Source organism: Haliotis asinina, chromosome 12, assembly GCF_037392515.1.
Source record: "Haliotis asinina isolate JCU_RB_2024 chromosome 12, JCU_Hal_asi_v2, whole genome shotgun sequence".
NCBI classification, from domain to species: domain Eukaryota; kingdom Metazoa; phylum Mollusca; class Gastropoda; order Lepetellida; family Haliotidae; genus Haliotis; species Haliotis asinina.
Window position 1 is genome coordinate 45,040,996 of NC_090291.1, and position 18,234 is coordinate 45,059,229.

An 18,234-nucleotide genomic window follows, 5' to 3' on the forward strand; every position below is an offset into this window, starting at 1 on the left:
CAGGTCTTTCCGACTATGCATGCATTCTTTCATGCTTCTATAGTACAGATACAGCTTTAGTCATGGTATGCATTGCAGACTGTTTTATTTGGGTATCTCATAGTCAGTACCCAAGGAGAACACTCCTTCAGTTGATTAACGTAAAGTCTGTTTGGAATGGCATTTACCGAGTGCAGTTGGTTAGATATGACCATGGTCCAGAACTAAAGCTGCAATATAGCTACAGTTTTGTCGACTGACACAAACAAACCTCACTTAAGCTCTTTGCAGATTTTTTCAGCAAGAAGTACAAATAAATATCAGTGCTCACCTCAAATATAACTAGATGTTTATTGAGTTTTGTTTGTTCAACATCACACTTATCAATATGAGGGATGTATCAAGTATAGGAAATTGTGCATGGTATTTTTTTCATATAATTTAAATGTTCCTACTCGCTGTATTGTCTTTGATGAAGGACTTGGCAATAATGGAATTCAAGGTCAGAAAAAGATCCATATCACCAAATACTTGTTTTGAGAGCAGATTCATCCATACAAGTGCTGTGCTGTTCATTTCCCTGTCCAACAAAAAATATTGTTGTGAGTTGTTCCCAAATGTTAGTGAAGGTGAAGAACCAAATGCATGTTGATTCTTAAATATATTATCTACCTTTAGTGTAGCTATACACAGTCAGTTAATTGTTGAATAATTATTGCTGAAAGAAAATGTGTCCATGTCACAGATGTTGACAGTAGAAATGGGATACATTGTGTCCAGGGACAGTGGGTTCATGCAAATGCTTCAACCATGAAGCCACGCTGCTACTCTTTTGTGGGTGTGTGAGTTTATTTTTACACCGCTTTAAGCAATATTCCAGCTGTATCACAGCAGGGAAATCAGAAATGGGTTTCACTGAATGGAACCAGGATTTAAGCATGACTTGTGAATGCTTTAACCACTCTGCTGCTGCCCCCAACTACCCTGTAAGAATCATGCATCTATTGTCATCCAGCCTGTAGGAATACAAGAAGGATGTGGAAGTCTGTTATAACTGTATGAATGTGCTTTTATACCATTGCAGTACCTCTTATACCTAGAGCCTCTCGCAGATGACTGGCTAGTTGCCATTGAACGGACTCCAGTTGCAGTCACAGACAGCCTTCCAGCCACACTTCGACAAAAGAAGTTTGGTACATGATGCATGTACTGACTGACCGACCTTCATGGAAGTATTGCAAGTGACTTGTGTGGGATGTGTTCAGAGAGCAAGGATACACCGACTTCATGACAAACGTGTCCTGGCGACTTTGTATCCAGAGGTAACAGAAATGAAGGAATGAACTCCAAACAGTGTTAGTTCTTAAGCGTCGTGGATATTCTTGTTACTGGAATAAATACATATATACTACCTCCCTCTCAGGAGTAAGCCTAAATGCATTGTGCTAACCAAAGTTGATGTGCAAAGACAGGCACGTAGGGCTAGTTTTTTGGGGGCTGTGTCAAGAGGTTGAAAAGCTTTATACTTAGTGCCCAACCTTTCTAGGAACATGCGTGTGCTTTTTTCATAATGGTAGCTCCACAACTGAAGGATACACAGATACCTGATTAGTTGCATAAAAGAGTTTTTATATTTGTTCATTGTTTTTCAATGTCACTGCCATCAATATTCTGACCCATGAAGGTCCCGGGTAGAATTGGCCTTCAGCGACCCATGCTTGCCATAAACGGCGACTAGACTTGTTGTGAGAGAAAACTAACAGGATCAGGTGGTCAGGCATGCTGACTTGGTAGAAACAGCTCATCGGTTTCCAATTGCACAGATCGATGCTCATGCTGTTGATCATGGGATTGTCTGGTCCACACCCGATTATTTATAGACCGCAGCCATATAGTTGGAATATTGCCGATTTTGCAGCATAAAACTAAACTCACTCACTCAGCAATATTCCAGCTGTATGGCAATATGTAACTTATCAGGTCTGGACCAGATTACGTGATGACATTTACCGATATGCCTTTCAGAGATACACTGACATGCATCAGCCTGTCAGAAAGTCAGATTAACTGCTCTTAAATTTGAATGTAGCAACAAATATACATGTGAACATCCAGGGTAGGTCAGAATACGTCAAGCTCACCGACTTTATTAACATGTCATCAGTTCCCAGCTGTACAATATGGACCAGACAATGCAGCGATCAGCAGTGTGAACATCGATCTGCACAACTAGTAACTGATGACATGCGTAAACCAAGTCAATGAGCCTGACCATTAGTCGCCTTTTGTGACTCCACCACTGAGTCTAGCAAACCCTAGTAGAAGGTTGCGTTAGGTAACCTTTGAGCGACCTATGACCGTCCAGTCAAACAGATTTAACCAATCAGATAATTGCTACTATATAGGGATTGGAAATACTCAGGTCACTGACACAGATCTCTCCACAAACAAAAATCTGCATATAACAGTTATTTAACCTGCAGTATATACGCTTTGGGGTTTCTGTTGGCATGGTTACCATTAGCTAATATTTCCGCAAGATGACATCCTTGAATATTGCCAAAAATACTATTTTCTGTGACTGTTTACTCACTGTTGTCATGGTTGTAACATGCGCTGTGTGCATCACCCGGAAGCGAGTGTATGCTAAATAGCATTCAGAATCGTTCGGGTAAGAACCTTTTCCAGGATAAAAAGTTCAAAAGGTATGTGCGAATGTCAACTTTCGTGATTTGGTAAGCTTAGTTCTGATTGGTCAGTCTCAAAGGTTAACTGACGCAACCTCCCGTAAGGTTTTGTTACACTCAGTAGTGGAGTGCAACATGAAGTACTGAGGCTAAGTTTACTTAGACTGCTGAAACCTAAACACTGAGGGAGACTTGTATGATTACATGACCCCACCTCCCGTAAATATTGATGCCGACTGCCAGAAAGGAAGTATCACATCTGTGACAATATATCTTGTACTTGATGCAAATATTCCATCCATATGATCCAATATGGTGGTTGTCAGTTGATAAACAACAATGCCATGTAACTTTTGGAATATTTTTATTGAGTGTCAACAGCTCACAACATAGATTTTGGAGCATTGACAATGAGAACAAATTGCTTGGAGACTCTCTCCATCAATTAAATAGGAGGCAGAGATTGCCGCGGCAACGCAGCGTGCCCGCATATGACCAGCAGCAGCAGCAGCAGGAGGAGGAGGAGGAGGGGGGTGATGGGATAGCAGCAGCAGCAGCTGCAGCTGCAGGGACAACACACAGGGCGCATGGCTGGAGGATGGCCCACAACACCATGATGAGGAACATCTGTGACTTCAAATAATTTTACCTTCTGCCACAAGTCAAATGGAATGAATTTAGTCCTGCTTATGCAAATTAAAACGGCTTTACTTCAAAACACACATCGGACTGAAGTGTAGGATTACCGACAGATTGTTCAACCCAAGCAGCAGACGTTCCAGGAGACTCTCTCCAAAGTCGCAGCGTTCCTCTCCATGGTGAAGTTAGTATATTGTAACTTGAATGAGTGGATGGACAGGCCGGCAGGCATGTCGCCACCAGGGGGAGCTATCACACGTGATTTCATCTACGAGCAAACGCTTAAATGAAACAGGTCCAGGCAGACAGTTCCCAACGCAAAAAATCAGCCATGAAATGATCTTACATGTGCTGATAAAATCAATATGGATATGTCCAATGGATCATTGCGTGTCTGATTTCTGGCTGAAGACAACACAGCAGGACAACAGCTTGGCTCTAGAACATAAGCAACAGGTGTCAGTCTGAATATGGAATAGTAACTTGACAGTGGTGCTACACTCGTATTTATTACACGCAGCGGAAAAAGAAATCTTTTGGACCAGGATACTGGACATGGTATTTTATCTTCAAACTGGCAATTGAAGCTCAGTACATGACTTTGTTACATTTTGCCCATAGACAAGCTGCTGAAGCTGCTGTTTTGAGCACTGAGGAGAAAAGCTAAAGCAGCATTCAGACAAGATGAGGGCCAGTCACGTCATCTGGTCTTTCAATCAGGTGAATTAAAGTGACAGACATTAACTTCCATGCTGCCAACACCACCGGCCATCTTTGACCTGACTAGCCCAAATCTTGCAAACTTGGGTAACGATAATTTGTTAACAAGTCACACAGCTGGGTAACGCAAACTATGGAAAATGAATCTGCCATTTTATGGCCTTGAAGCGATTATAACAAATGTGCATTGAAAAGGCTTGCAGCTGGAAGGGGCCTGGCCCACATTTAAAATGTTAAAAACTCTATAAATTTTTCAAAAATTATTTATGGCCTCATTGTTGTACTTGCCTTCCACCCTCACTGACAATAATGGTACAGTCCATATCAAAGCAGAGGATGTACCACTTAAAGTAGTGAGGGTGGAAGGGTGGCCGAGGCCAACACAAGCGAGTACTGTGTTATCTTAAACAATGTCCACTTTGACACATGTATCGACTATCTCAAAATATGCATTTGTTGCAAGCTAAGTGTTGCATGAATTGTCCCAACATGGGACACCCACCCTACCACATCTTCCGGGACCTTTCACAAATCATCACTCAGAAATCTAGCACTAACCCTACAACTGTTTCCAGGAAACTAGCATCGTTTAGTCAGAGAAATATGGAATTAGTGCTAGTACAATGAAGTGAACAGACTCACATTTGGTCCTGTCTCAAATTCTTTAATATGTATTCTTTTTCACAAGTGTCTTAATGCTCCAATGTCAAAAATATACTGTCAGAGTTGGAAGATCAATGTCTTTCTTTGGGGAGATGACAGGAAGACTACATGATTCAACCACAAATAACCTCGTTCAAAAAAAGAATTCTACTTGATCACAAAGAACTGACCATCTGATATTCTGGAGGGAGGAGGGACATAGGGACCTGGGATTTCACGGAAAATCATAGGAAATGCTTGAAAAACAACCAATTATGCTTCAGACTGTTGAAAAACATCTCCTCTAAACGTACACTGATACAAGAAATAGTATAAAAAATATTTTGGCTCTTCATTTAAATTAGAAAAATGGCTGGTTTTGCAGGTGTAGCTGAAATAGAACCTATCTCGATACAAAAACCTGGACCCTCCTAACCCCCCAGGGATATCAATTGGTCACTCCCCAACTACATTTTCAGGGCAAAGTGGGTCAGTGTTATTATGACAATGGGGGAGAGAGCACAGGTCAGTCAGCTCAGACAAGTCAGGCCTTTGAGGCTTCTATCACAGATGACCTACTGAGGCTGACCAATGACAGACGAGAGAAATGGGAGGTCAGAGGTCAGCAGAAGATGTAGTAGGGTAAGGTAGCTTCAAGTTCTGCACTTGAGATGCTTACATCTGCTCCCAAATTACACAGATGCCATTTTGTATTCTTCCAACAAAGGCTGAGATCTAGACAATACATAAACAAAATATTCACAACAAACAAAAGGCTAGACCACTGTCGTCATCGATATAGTGAATTAGGTGAATTAGGGCTCCAACACTACCAGTGCTTACCGAGTCTCCTACATTAGTCCATATATGGAAACAGCATTAACATGTATTACCATGGTAACAGTCTAACGTATCCTAGAAACAAGACTGCATTACCATGGAAACTGGATATAATTTTTGTAACAATTGGCAGTACCATGGCAACAGTGTTAAAACACTTGACAACAGTCTGTCACCATGGTAACAGCCTATGTAACAAACTAGTCACCATGGAAACATATTTATCACTTGGAAACAGCCATAATCCTTCCGACGATGGAGTGTTGTCACCAGGCACCCAATCAATGAGAGTGAATGTCAGACACTTGTGATGAATCTAGGAACCTAGGCCTTGAGAGACGACGACATGCGGAACAAGTTACAAGTATGGTGCTCAGTCTTTGGTCTCTGAAGAAATCTGCATACAACTGAAACAGCAGGCCGACATCAAGCGCATTGACGGACCGACCAACCAAGACGCAATTACGTAGGACTGGCGAAGCAAGGCTAGTCACATGACATCAGCTACCACACAAAAAGACTGACAGTGTCAATGGTTCACAGATTGTCTCCCCTGTCCATTCTCAGCTTGGGGAGCTTCCACAAGCTGCACCTTCTGCTACATCATGGGCACAGACAAGCGGCACCAACGCTGAATGTAACATGTCTTATCACAAGGGTTGTCTCCCCTCCTATCACACCTCTCCAGTACGTTTGCATCGCAGCAGTCGATAAGTTCCACCTGCCACCATTTACACACATTCCGTCTTCTGCTCAGGGATGGAGATTGAAGCAGTACATCACCACTGTGATGTGGACACCAGATGTTGCACAGTTCACTGTTGATCACTAATCACATCCAACACACCCATGCACTCATCTTGGTGTTACAGACACAACCAGTCAGTGCAGGCACCTATAAACCTGCTTGTGCTGGCTGTCTGCCATTATGCAGCGTACATGCAAACTTTGTAGGCCGGCCATTGATCTGCCACAACTGTGGCTCAAGAGGCAACTTGTCATTCATATTCATCACCAGCCATCGTTGCTTTGGAAGATGATGAAGTATTGCATTTCTCTAATGTATCACAAAATATAGCCAACACAGCTCGTCTAATCAACAATGGAGACTTGTGAAATAATGGAAAACATTTGCAACCAGACTCTCAATCATACAACTTACTGCCCTCATTCACTCTTCCACATTCAGTTTCTGGGTTACCATCCACATACACCATATTAAAAAAAGCCTTAATGATCCGATGATGTTTAAAGACTTTACACAAAATGAAAAAAAAAGAAACTAATGTTTGCAATGTTTGCATTTATAATTCATTCCAAATCATCCTCAAAAACATCTTGGACTCATACCCTCGGGATATTGTTATCGCAAAGTTTGAATCTCATGGCTATCTGAGACAGAAAACAAACAGAATCTTTTCATAAAGCATTCTAAATAAACTGACGACTTCCACCAGGATGTTGTTCAAAGACATTAATTTAAAAAAATAATAGATTAATCGTGTCATCTTGAAAACTAATACAGACATAAAAAATAGATCATAATAGTTTCAGGTCAACCATTTGGTATTAGTGAGAGGAGGCAGGAGAAGAGAAGATGGACATAGATTCTCAAAACCATTTAAAAGCATTTAAGACAAACATCTATATTGTAATAAATTCAATGCTGCTCCTACCTGACCTCATAAGAATATGAAATGGTGAGTTGATCTGAAAAAAAAAAGTGTGGAATTTGTCAGAAATGAAAAGAGATTTGTTTTGCATGTTCTTTCCAAGTCCACATCCACTCATTAGAATAGCCAGATGTTTGGGATAGCAGTTTGCCTGTGGTATGTGTCATTCAAAGAGATGTGTAGCTCAAGCTTTCAAAGACAATGGCCTCCATATTGAGAAGTTTGGCCAACTCCATTATAAACAGAGTATCACGTGACAGTTTCATGTGACAGTTTCATGCAGGAGTAAAGACTGAAGTCATGCAGGTCCTAGGCATTCACTACTCTGTGATGATCAACCTGCTGAAGTTTGGACAAGTCACATTCAGATTTATCAACATCCTGACACTGTCAGGGGACATAACCCTGCAAACAAATGGTAACTGACCGATGTAATTTTCATCTACACTCAGAACACATCTCGCATTAATATGTCATCATTAATCTGTATGTAGTAGAATAAATGGAAAATGTACATAAAACCTCACAAACGGTTTCCATCATATTATCACTATACATTCATACTTTGTAAGTAATACTTTATTAGCAACTTTTAGTACCACCTCACTAGAAATATCAGCTCTTGGAACCATTCAAGGTACTGTTACACAGTAACCTGACATTTAGAGTGTTATGAGTACACTTTAGTATCTAAAGGTGTGGATTATTTTCGAAAATTGTCATATTACTTAATCTTCTCTTGACACAGTACATTCAAACTTGTGTTAACTATAAGGTCTTAAAAATAAAGATCATACGAAAACATGTTTAACTGCAACAGACATTTTTGTTTCACACCTAATATTACTGCAGTGCAAACACATCCATTACAAGTATCTCAAAAAGATTTTTTTGGATAGATTTTTATTGTTTGCTTCTTGGAATGTCATCTTGCTGACAAATTACTATAGCAGAGGAACTTAAGTAAGCCTTTATAAAAAGAATGGTTCGAGATTGCTGTGAAACAACACCTAACTAGCCTGTTATACTCGTTACTGGTAATACAGTGAAATGAAATTATATTTCCAGTTGACTGAATAAACCTGTCAAACAGTTGGGGGAATATTTGGCAATAAAACAACTGAAGCAGGACTCAATCCTAAACACTGCACTGTATGCAGCCCACCATATTACTGTTGTGATTAGTAGCAGTGCTTGTACAAATGCTGCACTGTAAGGAGCTTCGAACTTTGAAACCTGCACCTTTAGTGTCAGGGAGAAAAGTTACCACATAAAGTAAACAGAAAAATAATGTTGCTAATAAAGAATAACAGTGTATCAGATCCACTGCATGTTGCCAACTACATGTAAGAAAGGAGACAAACTCTGACTTTCAGGGTTGACAACCAAGGATCACGACCAATGATTATCAGATCCACTGCATGTTGCCAACTACATGTAAGAAAGGAGACAAACTCTGACTTTCAGGGTTGACAACCAAGGATCACGACCAATGATTATCAGATCCACTGCATGTTGCCAACTACATGTAAGAAAGGAGACAAACTCTGACTTTCAGGGTTGACAACCAAGGATCACGACCAATGATTATCAGATCCACAACATAGTCAAGGGAGAGAACTATGCACAGCAAAATACACCCAATCGGACACCTGGATTGTCCATGAAGTGACCATTCCTCTTCATCCTGCACATACTATATTTGTTTATGCTCTATCACTGGGACATTCATTTAAACTCATCGTTATTATAAAGATTGTAAGGTGAAAACATACTTTGATTATGGCTACAAAAATATTAAGGTTTAGGGCATTCAGGAAAGGTTTTAATTGTCAAGGTATTTTGTGTTATACTTAATACATTCAGACCAATATTCCTGGCTTGAAGGAAAGTAACTTTTATACAGAGTGTTCACAGTGTGTTATACAATAATTACGAAATGTTTTGATAAGGTCCATATCAATTCTTCCCCACTGCAATTCTCAAATATCAAATTTTCCTTTTTCTGTTGCTTTGCTGGAATATATCTGTTTTATTTTTTTTTAATGAAAGCACACATCTTTTAAAGATATGGCAATAAATTGGAATGAGTTACATGAAAATAATAAAAAAAATTATATTATTTCCAACTATGAACATACAAACTTCCACAAATATCTATTCAAGAATTCTCAATACTTGAATAAAAGCCACTCTGATATTTTCAAGAACATTACGTGTTAACTAACTGTGTATTACAAATGGAGTCATCCTGTCGTTTCTCACACTGATAGTGTCAATTGGTTTCTCACCATTACTATTGTTTTCACACATCAAAATAACTTTCATACATCAAAATCACTTTCACACTTCACAATCATTTTCATCTGCTACAGTCAATTTCATTCACCTCACTTGCTTTCATGCATCACAATCATAATCATCCATCCAACAAGTTTTCCGTATGATTTCACAATCAAATGTTTTTATCATTTTTGTAGCATCATAAGCAAAAGCACTGCCACAGAATCCATTCAACTATGTGTTGTAGCGTCGTGTTCCATTGTCATGTCACGCCATGTCTCTCCATGTCGGGCCACACCAAGCATGCTCACAGCACGCCCTGTTCTCTTGTGTGTGCATCCTCGTGTTTCCATCATTTGTGTTATTTCATCTCATTCTCCGTCATGATCCCAGTCTGCTTAGCCACAAACCAATGTTGAACACACTAGAGAAATACTGGTTCAACGTGCTTACAACTTAAAACATAATGTCAATCACACATCGTTCAAGTACACCAGTGTAGAACGTCTTGTGGTGGAGCGTTCTTGTAACATCGACTGCATGCCGCAAGTCTACAGCCACGCATGACTAACACCTATTTCAATTCCTTCTCATAACTTAAAACCATCTTCATAAGAAATATCTAAATTCTTCAACAAAACCCCATTCAACAAATCAACAAATAAAAAATAATTTCAAACTAACATTTCATTGAATAAGTGAAACACCCAACAATTAATTTTGACGCTGATACTATACACTAATTTGTGTATCTGGTAATCAGAAAATATTCCTTATTGCATCGGTGTCTGTCATGATCATAATTTCATCATGGCACGCCTATTAGACTTGGTACCTAAATCTTCCCCTCTTTGGTATCCTGAAATTCACGGCAGAGTAGTTCTCAAACTGAAGGAAGCATTCATAAAATATCAAAATAAATCCATATTCTCTGGCCAGTTTCACGCACTTCGCATCACTAACATTAGTCGGTTGTTAGCTTGACTCCTATTCATGGAACAGCTGATAGGTGACATCTTGTCTCAGGCTTCTGTAACAAAACATCCAGGTTGACGAATATGAAAGAACCTACAAACGATAAATACTAAGCTTCTGTAAATAATTCACTGAAAACAGGTCTATCCACTGACTGGTGATCAGCTTCAGAAAGTTGTTGAGATGAAATCGTGCATGTTACTCCTCTGGGTAATATATCACAATATCTCCTGGAGCTGGCTCGCAGCAGGGCAGGAAGGATGTATGGAGCTTTAACAACCTCCTATGCAAAGTTGTTGGACTTAAGGAGCAGACAACATAGGCACGGTGGAACCTGTGTTGTTGTGACTAGCACCAAAGTTAAACCAGTATTCCCTGGCTGCAACCCTAGGTCACATGACCTCCCACACTCTGAAACGGTCACCAGAGGGAGCCACCTCACCTTCATATTAACATGTCCGTTTGTCCGCCTCGACAGGATCATCTTTCACAGTTTAGCCCATATGTCAGTGTTTTATCATACATTAGCTTTGTCCGTTGACGGCCTATACATATTAGCACTAGTCACATTGAAAGCATTGTGGTAGTCCGGGGGGCTGCTCTGTGCCGAGCTTGACCTTGACCCCTGACCTTCACCTACAGGGGCGGAATTGCAATGCCTGTGCCCACTGGTCATTACAGATGGCGCTGTGGGCACCGAGTTCGAGCTAAAGTTCTCATACCCCGGTGGTCGGTCTGAGAGCACACTTCTGACACCATGACCAACAGAGGAAGAGGAGTAAGTCCGAGAATGGGAATTTGAATAAAAATCCGGATGACTTTCCCCATTGGCTGAGCCCGACATACTATAGCAACGTATCACAACAGGACAACCATTGTAGTCCTGAACAGAAGGTTGTGTCTTTGTATAAGAGTCAAACGACCTGTTCGGTGACTCCGAGTAAGGTGGTGGGCTCTCGGTATCATGCACAGTCCTATTGGGCGGAGGCCGAAAACACTCTAAGTTGGCCGCAGCAATCTGGCGATGATTTAAGATATCTTTTTGACTTTCTCTATACCCCTCCTCCCCATCTTTGGAGCGCGGAACGTGGGGCGGGTATCCAAGGTCACTGTCGCGTTGCATTGACTTTATCTGTGTATACCTGTCCTGTAGCAAGGACACTTGCTGTTCCATGTGTTCTTGTGTCGGACTCGACACCAACACCTGAAACAGAAACTGAGATTTAATCGCTGTAAACAGTTCAGTTATAGTATCAATAATGCTGTGACAGTAAGTGAATTTAGGCTTACTCTGCTTTTAGCAATATTCTAGCAATATCATGGCAGAGGACACCAGAAATGGGCATGACTTGGGGACCCTACCGCCCCTTGGCGAGGAAGGATAAAGATGCAGGTGCAGGTCTCAAATGTTGATAACTTTTGTGGAGGAGCAAAACGAGGTATGGAGCTGATAAATGTAAGCACTGACTTGGGGTGAGTGAGTTTACTTTTATACTGCTTTTAGCAATATTCCAGCAAAATCACAACCGGGGCCCAACCAGTAATCATAACTTAACGAATCTGGTGAGCTTTGAACCTGTTTTCAGTAGTATACACAAAGATCAACAATACAGCAGCACCAGAGTTATTGGAGTCCTGAGTTATGGAGTGTTTCATTCAATTGTGTTATGCTACCAGATCTATGCAACTGACTCCTTGAGGTCCAATTCTAACACTGAATAAGTGAGTGATCAAGTTAAATTTTAATCAGCACTCAGCAATGTTCTAGCTAATAATCAAATCTGAAACCAGACAATCCAGTGATCAAATGAATGAGCATCTATCTATGCAATTGGGACACGATGATATATGTCAACCAAGTCAGTGAGCCAGACTGCCTGATCCTGTTAGTCACCTCTTATGACAAGCATGGATTGCTGGAGATCAATTCTAGCCAAGATCTTCATGAGAAGACAAGCATGGGTTGCTGAAGATCAGTTCTAACATCTTCAGGACTCTAATTCTAACAGAGATCTGCATGTGAGGCACGAATCATACAAATACAAATAAACATAGATTCACCGCCAGTCAGCACTGAGGTCCACTTCACAAATCAGTTGTCCCTGAAAAGGATTATATGTGTAACTTATGAACTTAAACCACACTCAAGGCTGAAACAGAAATACACAAGGTTCAACTTACATCTGAGTTTTGTGACGGAGGCCGAAGTTGTCCTTCTCTTGTGTCGTGGCGTCTTACTCTCGACATGATCCTACAGTTGTTGTGTCGCATCAAACACACGACAACGCCAAGCAATGTGATCAGGATTACAAGGCCGAATATCAAGATATAGGGGATGCTATCACTTTCTGGAAGAGAGGAAAGGATGATGAGAGCAAAATAGCTTTACATTAATGATGCCAACAACATACATTATAAGTTGTTCACTGGTCCCTCAGGGGCCATGGACTCACGTACCCTCGAGGTTTGTTTATGTTCCTCCCGCTGGCAACATATTTATCTTACCGAACACCTGAATTTTTTTAATTATGAACTGTTTGAAGCACTTCTGTTGAATGCGAGGCGAATTGCCATTTTGCAGACGACACAAGGTAAACAGATTTAGAGTTATCTCCCTTCCATAGTACAAAGAAGTACTACCATGAAGCACCGGAAAAGTTCGGAATTCCCAGCGGTGTACATTGAAAATAATACATCGCCTGTAAGCGGGGTAAATTGAAAATAATAGAAGAGCACTTGGCCAATCAGAAAGCGACATTCATGTGTGAGGTAAGAAAAATAGAGGATACTAAACGACCTTCCGTGTAATACCATTTTTATTAAACGAGTTAATGATTTGGTATCAAACGAGCGAGAGCGAGTTTGACACTAAATCTTTAACGAGTTTAATGAAAATGGTATTTCACGGAAGCGAGTTTAGTATTCTGTTTATTTCTCGCCAACATAAATTGACAGAAACTGCGGCGAAATTGCCTATAGTGTGAGGACACTCAGCTTTCAAGTCAAGCAAGGTCTAGTAAATTCGCGACATCAACATTAGCATTCACAACGTCACAACTTTGAACCATCTTGACGTCATACGTCAAGCGGTATTAAACTAGTGTAATATTGAAGTGAAAATATTACACTGCAGTATCTTCAACGGGCGAGTAATAAATATTTATATATAGTCATTTACATAGTGAACTGAGCGAGTTCATTTAATGTCACTTTCACCAACATTCCAGCAATTTCACAATGGGGTACATCCAAAACCAAATTCAGTGTGCTCAGCGAATGCTTTAACAACAAGGCTCCCCCACCTCACCCAAATGAACAGAAAACATACAAATCATACATGCCTAGAGCCTCTTGAGTGACTGCATGCATGCATGCTTGCATACATGAGGTGGGTAAGAGTGAATGAGTGAGTGAATGAGTGAGTTTGAGTGAATGAGTGCATGCGAGCATGAGGTGAATGAGTGAGTGAGTCTACTGAACTTTTAGCAATATTCAAGTGATATCACAGCTGGGTATACCAGGAATGCATCAATGTGGGGAACTGACCCCTTGTCTTCAGCGTGACAAGCTAATGCTTTAATCACCAAACTACTCCACCGCTATGTAGTAATCATCAGACTGTAGTGGAGTGAAGTTTAATAAAGCTAGAAAACGTGTTACATTTTGCCTTGAATACACCATGGTGCTTCTGAGCCAATCAGTTCTTGTTTTACCCTCTTAATGATGAGCACAGGCAGGGAAACAACAAGTAACATCTTTAATAATCAAACCCACAAAATACCAAAGTCTAGGCAGATGCTCTTGCCATGCACTCACAGAGATGGTCCTGAATAATTGGACTGGCTCATCACAATAGATTGTGGCTCATACCGTCATGGAATACTTGGCCAAGACAGGATTATTGCTGCGTACAGCAGCAATATAACATGATATAACAGTAATATAACAGTAATATGCTGGCTCTTTGAAATGAAACAGAATTTCTTTGCTCATCCTGGAAGCCAGTCGATTTTATTTTTTATCTTAATCAGGGGTGGAAATAACCTATTGCCTGACATCCCACTCGAGAAGGTTTTTTTTTCTTTTGGACTTGAAAATTTGTACAGGATGCTGCACTGGTATCCAGTTGACTGTTAATTATGTTGCTTATTTAAAATATCAACAAGAAATTTGTTCTGTATAGTGTAAAAATTATGAGGGCAAGAGATTTTACATGTGCCACCATATCGGAGTAAACAAGATATTTTAAAGTTATTTCCACCCTGATAATATACTGATCCCATATCATGCCCTTGTCACATGAGTGAGTGAGTGAGTGAATGAGCGAGTGAGTGAGTTTACTTTTATGCCACTTTAGTGTTATTCCCATGGGGTGAGGAGGGGGAGGGAGGAAGATGGAAGGAATACATGGGAAGACATATAGATGGTTGATGATAAAATCTGGATCAGATTTTTGTCATTTTCCGTTGTTGACATCTTACAACATCAGCTGGTTATGACACATCATGATTCTGCTCTCATGAATCTTTCAGTTTACATGAATAAAACACAGTGTTTGTGCTAGCTAGGCTATGAGAGAAGCAACAAGGACTGTTTGGGATGAGCTGTGGATCTGGATAACGGAAACAAAGATAATAGCCTTTAAACAAAGTATGGCACTGCCTATACTCAAACCGTGTTTGTCTGCTCACATCTTTATTATTTACTTGCATATACGAACAACACTCAAAGTGTGTAACACTGATACTCTGTAAGCTGGCCTGAAGTGCAAACCCTGAAAAAAAAACAGGAGCAAAGCCTTGTTGGGCTTATTTCTACACCGCAAGCTCACTTTCGTCACACAAACTTGAAATACTCTGTCAATTTTATATTGTGTTTTCCATCCAACATCTATAGCCACACACTTTTCCAAAACTGTAGCCAAACCAAGATTTTGCTGTTTGTATGCCATAAATGCACGACCCTCAGTGACGCAGTCTTGACATAAGAGGTCATAACGAGTGAGGGAAAATCAAGTAACATCTTGAGTGATTGAAACCAAACAAATTTGAAACCAAGTTCAGGCAGATGCAGTGATTTTGGTTTTACACTGCGCTTTCCAATATTCTAGCAATATCACAGCTAGGGAGACCCGAGACTCATACCACATTCCAAAACAAACCATGAAAAACTTCTAGAGAGAAAACATCAACATGTTTATATTTCATTTTATTCATCTGCTAACTCAAATTTGATCATGTTTCTTTGTGTGGTTATTCTTTAGTGCTATTCCAGAAGCCTTAAACTAATCTCCTTTCCACATGACAAGCCAGTGCCTGACGTCATGAGCAGTCAACTGAGTGTGTGAGTGAGTGAGTATGGCTTTACACCCCTTGTACCAATGTTCCAACAATGTCATCCCAACAGACAACAGAAAAGGGCTTCACACACGGTACCTATGTGAGGAATCAAACCCAGGTTATCAGTGTGACAATCTAATGTTTTAAGCACGAAGCCACCCCATTGGCTCCAATCCGAAGATGGATATTATGACAGTTATCAACTAAGTTTACTTGCCCAACCATCCAATCTCTCTTGTCTCAAGCAGATGACAAGCACAAGTTGAAGAAGACTAATTCCAAACCCAGTATTTAAGTGACTCAGTGAGTGAGTTTAGTTTTACGCCACTCAGCAATATTCCTGCTATATGGCGGCGGTTTGTAAATCATCCAGTCTGGACCAGACAATACAGTGATCAACAACATTAGCATCAATCTGCACAATTGGGAACCAATGACATGTGTCAACCAAGTCAGTGAGCTTGACCACCTGATCCCGTTAGTCACTGCTTACAACAAGCATACGAAGTATTAAAGTAAGATACTTAGAGGTCAAACGCAACAATAAAATCAAACATAATTAAAACACAATTATCGCTTATTCATGATATATAAAATGCACTGCAGATTAAGAAAAAACAAACAAAATTGTAAGCGTATAATCACAAATCAAAAGTGCAATATTTTGTACTTGGGTTTACCTCTCTCAAAACAAAGCAGCCACGATACCGAACTCAGTCAGTGGATGTGCACTCAAGTGTAACTGAGCCTTTTCATTGGCCACTGGTCATTTGCCGATATGCTTAGCCGGCTCTTTGTTTATGGCTTATAAGCCCGATAGGTGTTAATTTCAAATTGCATGTGGTCAATGACTGAAGTTGTGCATTGCATATTGTAATTAGCAGACAGGCAGGCAGACATATAGGTGTCAATAAAGTAGACACTGAGTTTTCCATGACAGAGGCTGCTTATGACGATCAACATGTTTGTTTTGTTGTAATGAATAGATTATTTACTTCTTTGTGTACACAACCAATATTAGAATTCTGATAATGACTGCATACTCCGGGCAGGCATACTGTTTCAAGCTCTGCAAACCTATTCCCTACACATGCGTTTTATGAGCACAGCATAGCTGTTGAAACCACTTTTTCCCTCAGCACTGGGGGAAAATTAGTGAATCGCTTGAACTCTTTCTGGCGTTTTTTTTTTAATCATGTTTTTTTCCCCCCAAATTTATAAGTTGAATTTGGCATTTTTGATGATTTGTTTCTGCATGTGCATACTGGAAGGTGTCAGAATCTCCAAAGTTGTGTTTTTTGTTGCTTGTGAACTTTAATGAGTACCCTTACTACACAGACACATCTGACACATGACTCCAACAACTAGATCTACATAATCAACAGACCATGCAGAATAGTTCGTATCAACCCATGCATCTTATGCCGTAAAGATGATAACAGCCCAGCAGTTGCATAGTCTTACAACTCACTAATTATGTCAGTGTATTCTACTCACAGATACAATAAAAAATTTTGACATTTAGTCAGTAAAAATATTTTAAAATTATGAACAGCTTCACAGACCAAATTTCAAAATAATAACTACTTTTAAATCATAAACTCTCTTCAGGAAGATAACCCTTTAACACAAAAAATGAATACAGGCGAATCCTATTCGCAAACTGAAGTAACTTAAGTTGAAAAACATTAACATATTACATAAACTTCAGTTGAAAAATATTAACATATTATATATTCTAATACACTTTACATTCCTACTACAAAACTGTTTCTATCCATGTTTCAGATTAAACATTCCAAACTGCTGTCACATACCTGAATATGCGCATATTTGCACGGAATAAGGTCTGGCCACGCCTTTCATATTCAATGATTACTCTCTGCTAATTATTCTAAACATTTACTGATTTGAAGGAAGCATTCAGTTGAGCATGACAGCCAATATGTAGCAAGCTTCTGGAAAGGACAAATAATCAAACTTGAAGGAAGAAAATCTTTTCATTAATAATGTATAAATGAATGACTGAGGTTATCTTGAGGTTCTTTGGTACAGTCTGTAGTATCTGAATGTGAGATCCAATAACTATCTTAACATTCACACTAAGACTTGAAACCCATAATACACACATTAATTTCAAACACATCCATATAGTTACATGAATGGGCTTATTTTTTTCAATATTTTCAAATATGAAATTTAATCTAAATAAAAAAAATTAAATATTTCCGATTAGGAAAAAACATCGGCACAAGCTCCTGTTAATGTATGAGAATATTTGCGCAGCTAGTAATCAATGGTGTGCCCTCTCCTTGCACTCCCTGATGATCTGGTACTCACATCCTGTACCCTACATCCAAACCGATGATGTGGCTCCAGAATCTCCTCCCTTATATCTGTTACCACATGAACTGATAACACGGCCACCACGACAGTTGGAAGTATGCACGATACAGA

At 39.9% G+C, this 18,234-nt stretch overlaps 2 protein-coding genes across 4 annotated transcripts in view; one reads left to right on the top strand and one right to left on the bottom strand.

Annotated features, from left to right (window-relative positions):
- LOC137258175 (U3 small nucleolar RNA-associated protein 4 homolog) overlaps positions 1 to 1,614 on the top strand; it is a 33,457-nt gene extending 31,843 nt beyond the window's left edge. The window contains exon 18 of the mRNA XM_067795751.1: positions 1,064 to 1,614. Within this exon, the coding sequence (XP_067651852.1) occupies positions 1,064 to 1,180 (117 nt within the window). The 3' untranslated portion in view covers positions 1,181 to 1,614. The remainder of the gene's footprint in view (positions 1 to 1,063) is intronic.
- A 7,381-nt stretch (positions 1,615 to 8,995) lies between these two features.
- Positions 8,996 to 18,234, bottom strand: part of LOC137258176 (uncharacterized) — a 186,237-nt gene continuing 176,998 nt past the window's right edge. For all 3 annotated transcript variants that reach the window (XM_067795752.1, XM_067795754.1, XM_067795753.1), the window contains 2 exons: positions 12,620 to 12,786; positions 8,996 to 11,642 (listed from right to left, as the gene is read on the bottom strand). In XM_067795752.1, coding sequence (XP_067651853.1) covers positions 10,956 to 11,642; positions 12,620 to 12,786 — 854 coding nt within the window. In that variant the 3' untranslated portion in view covers positions 8,996 to 10,955. The remainder of the gene's footprint in view (positions 11,643 to 12,619; positions 12,787 to 18,234) is intronic.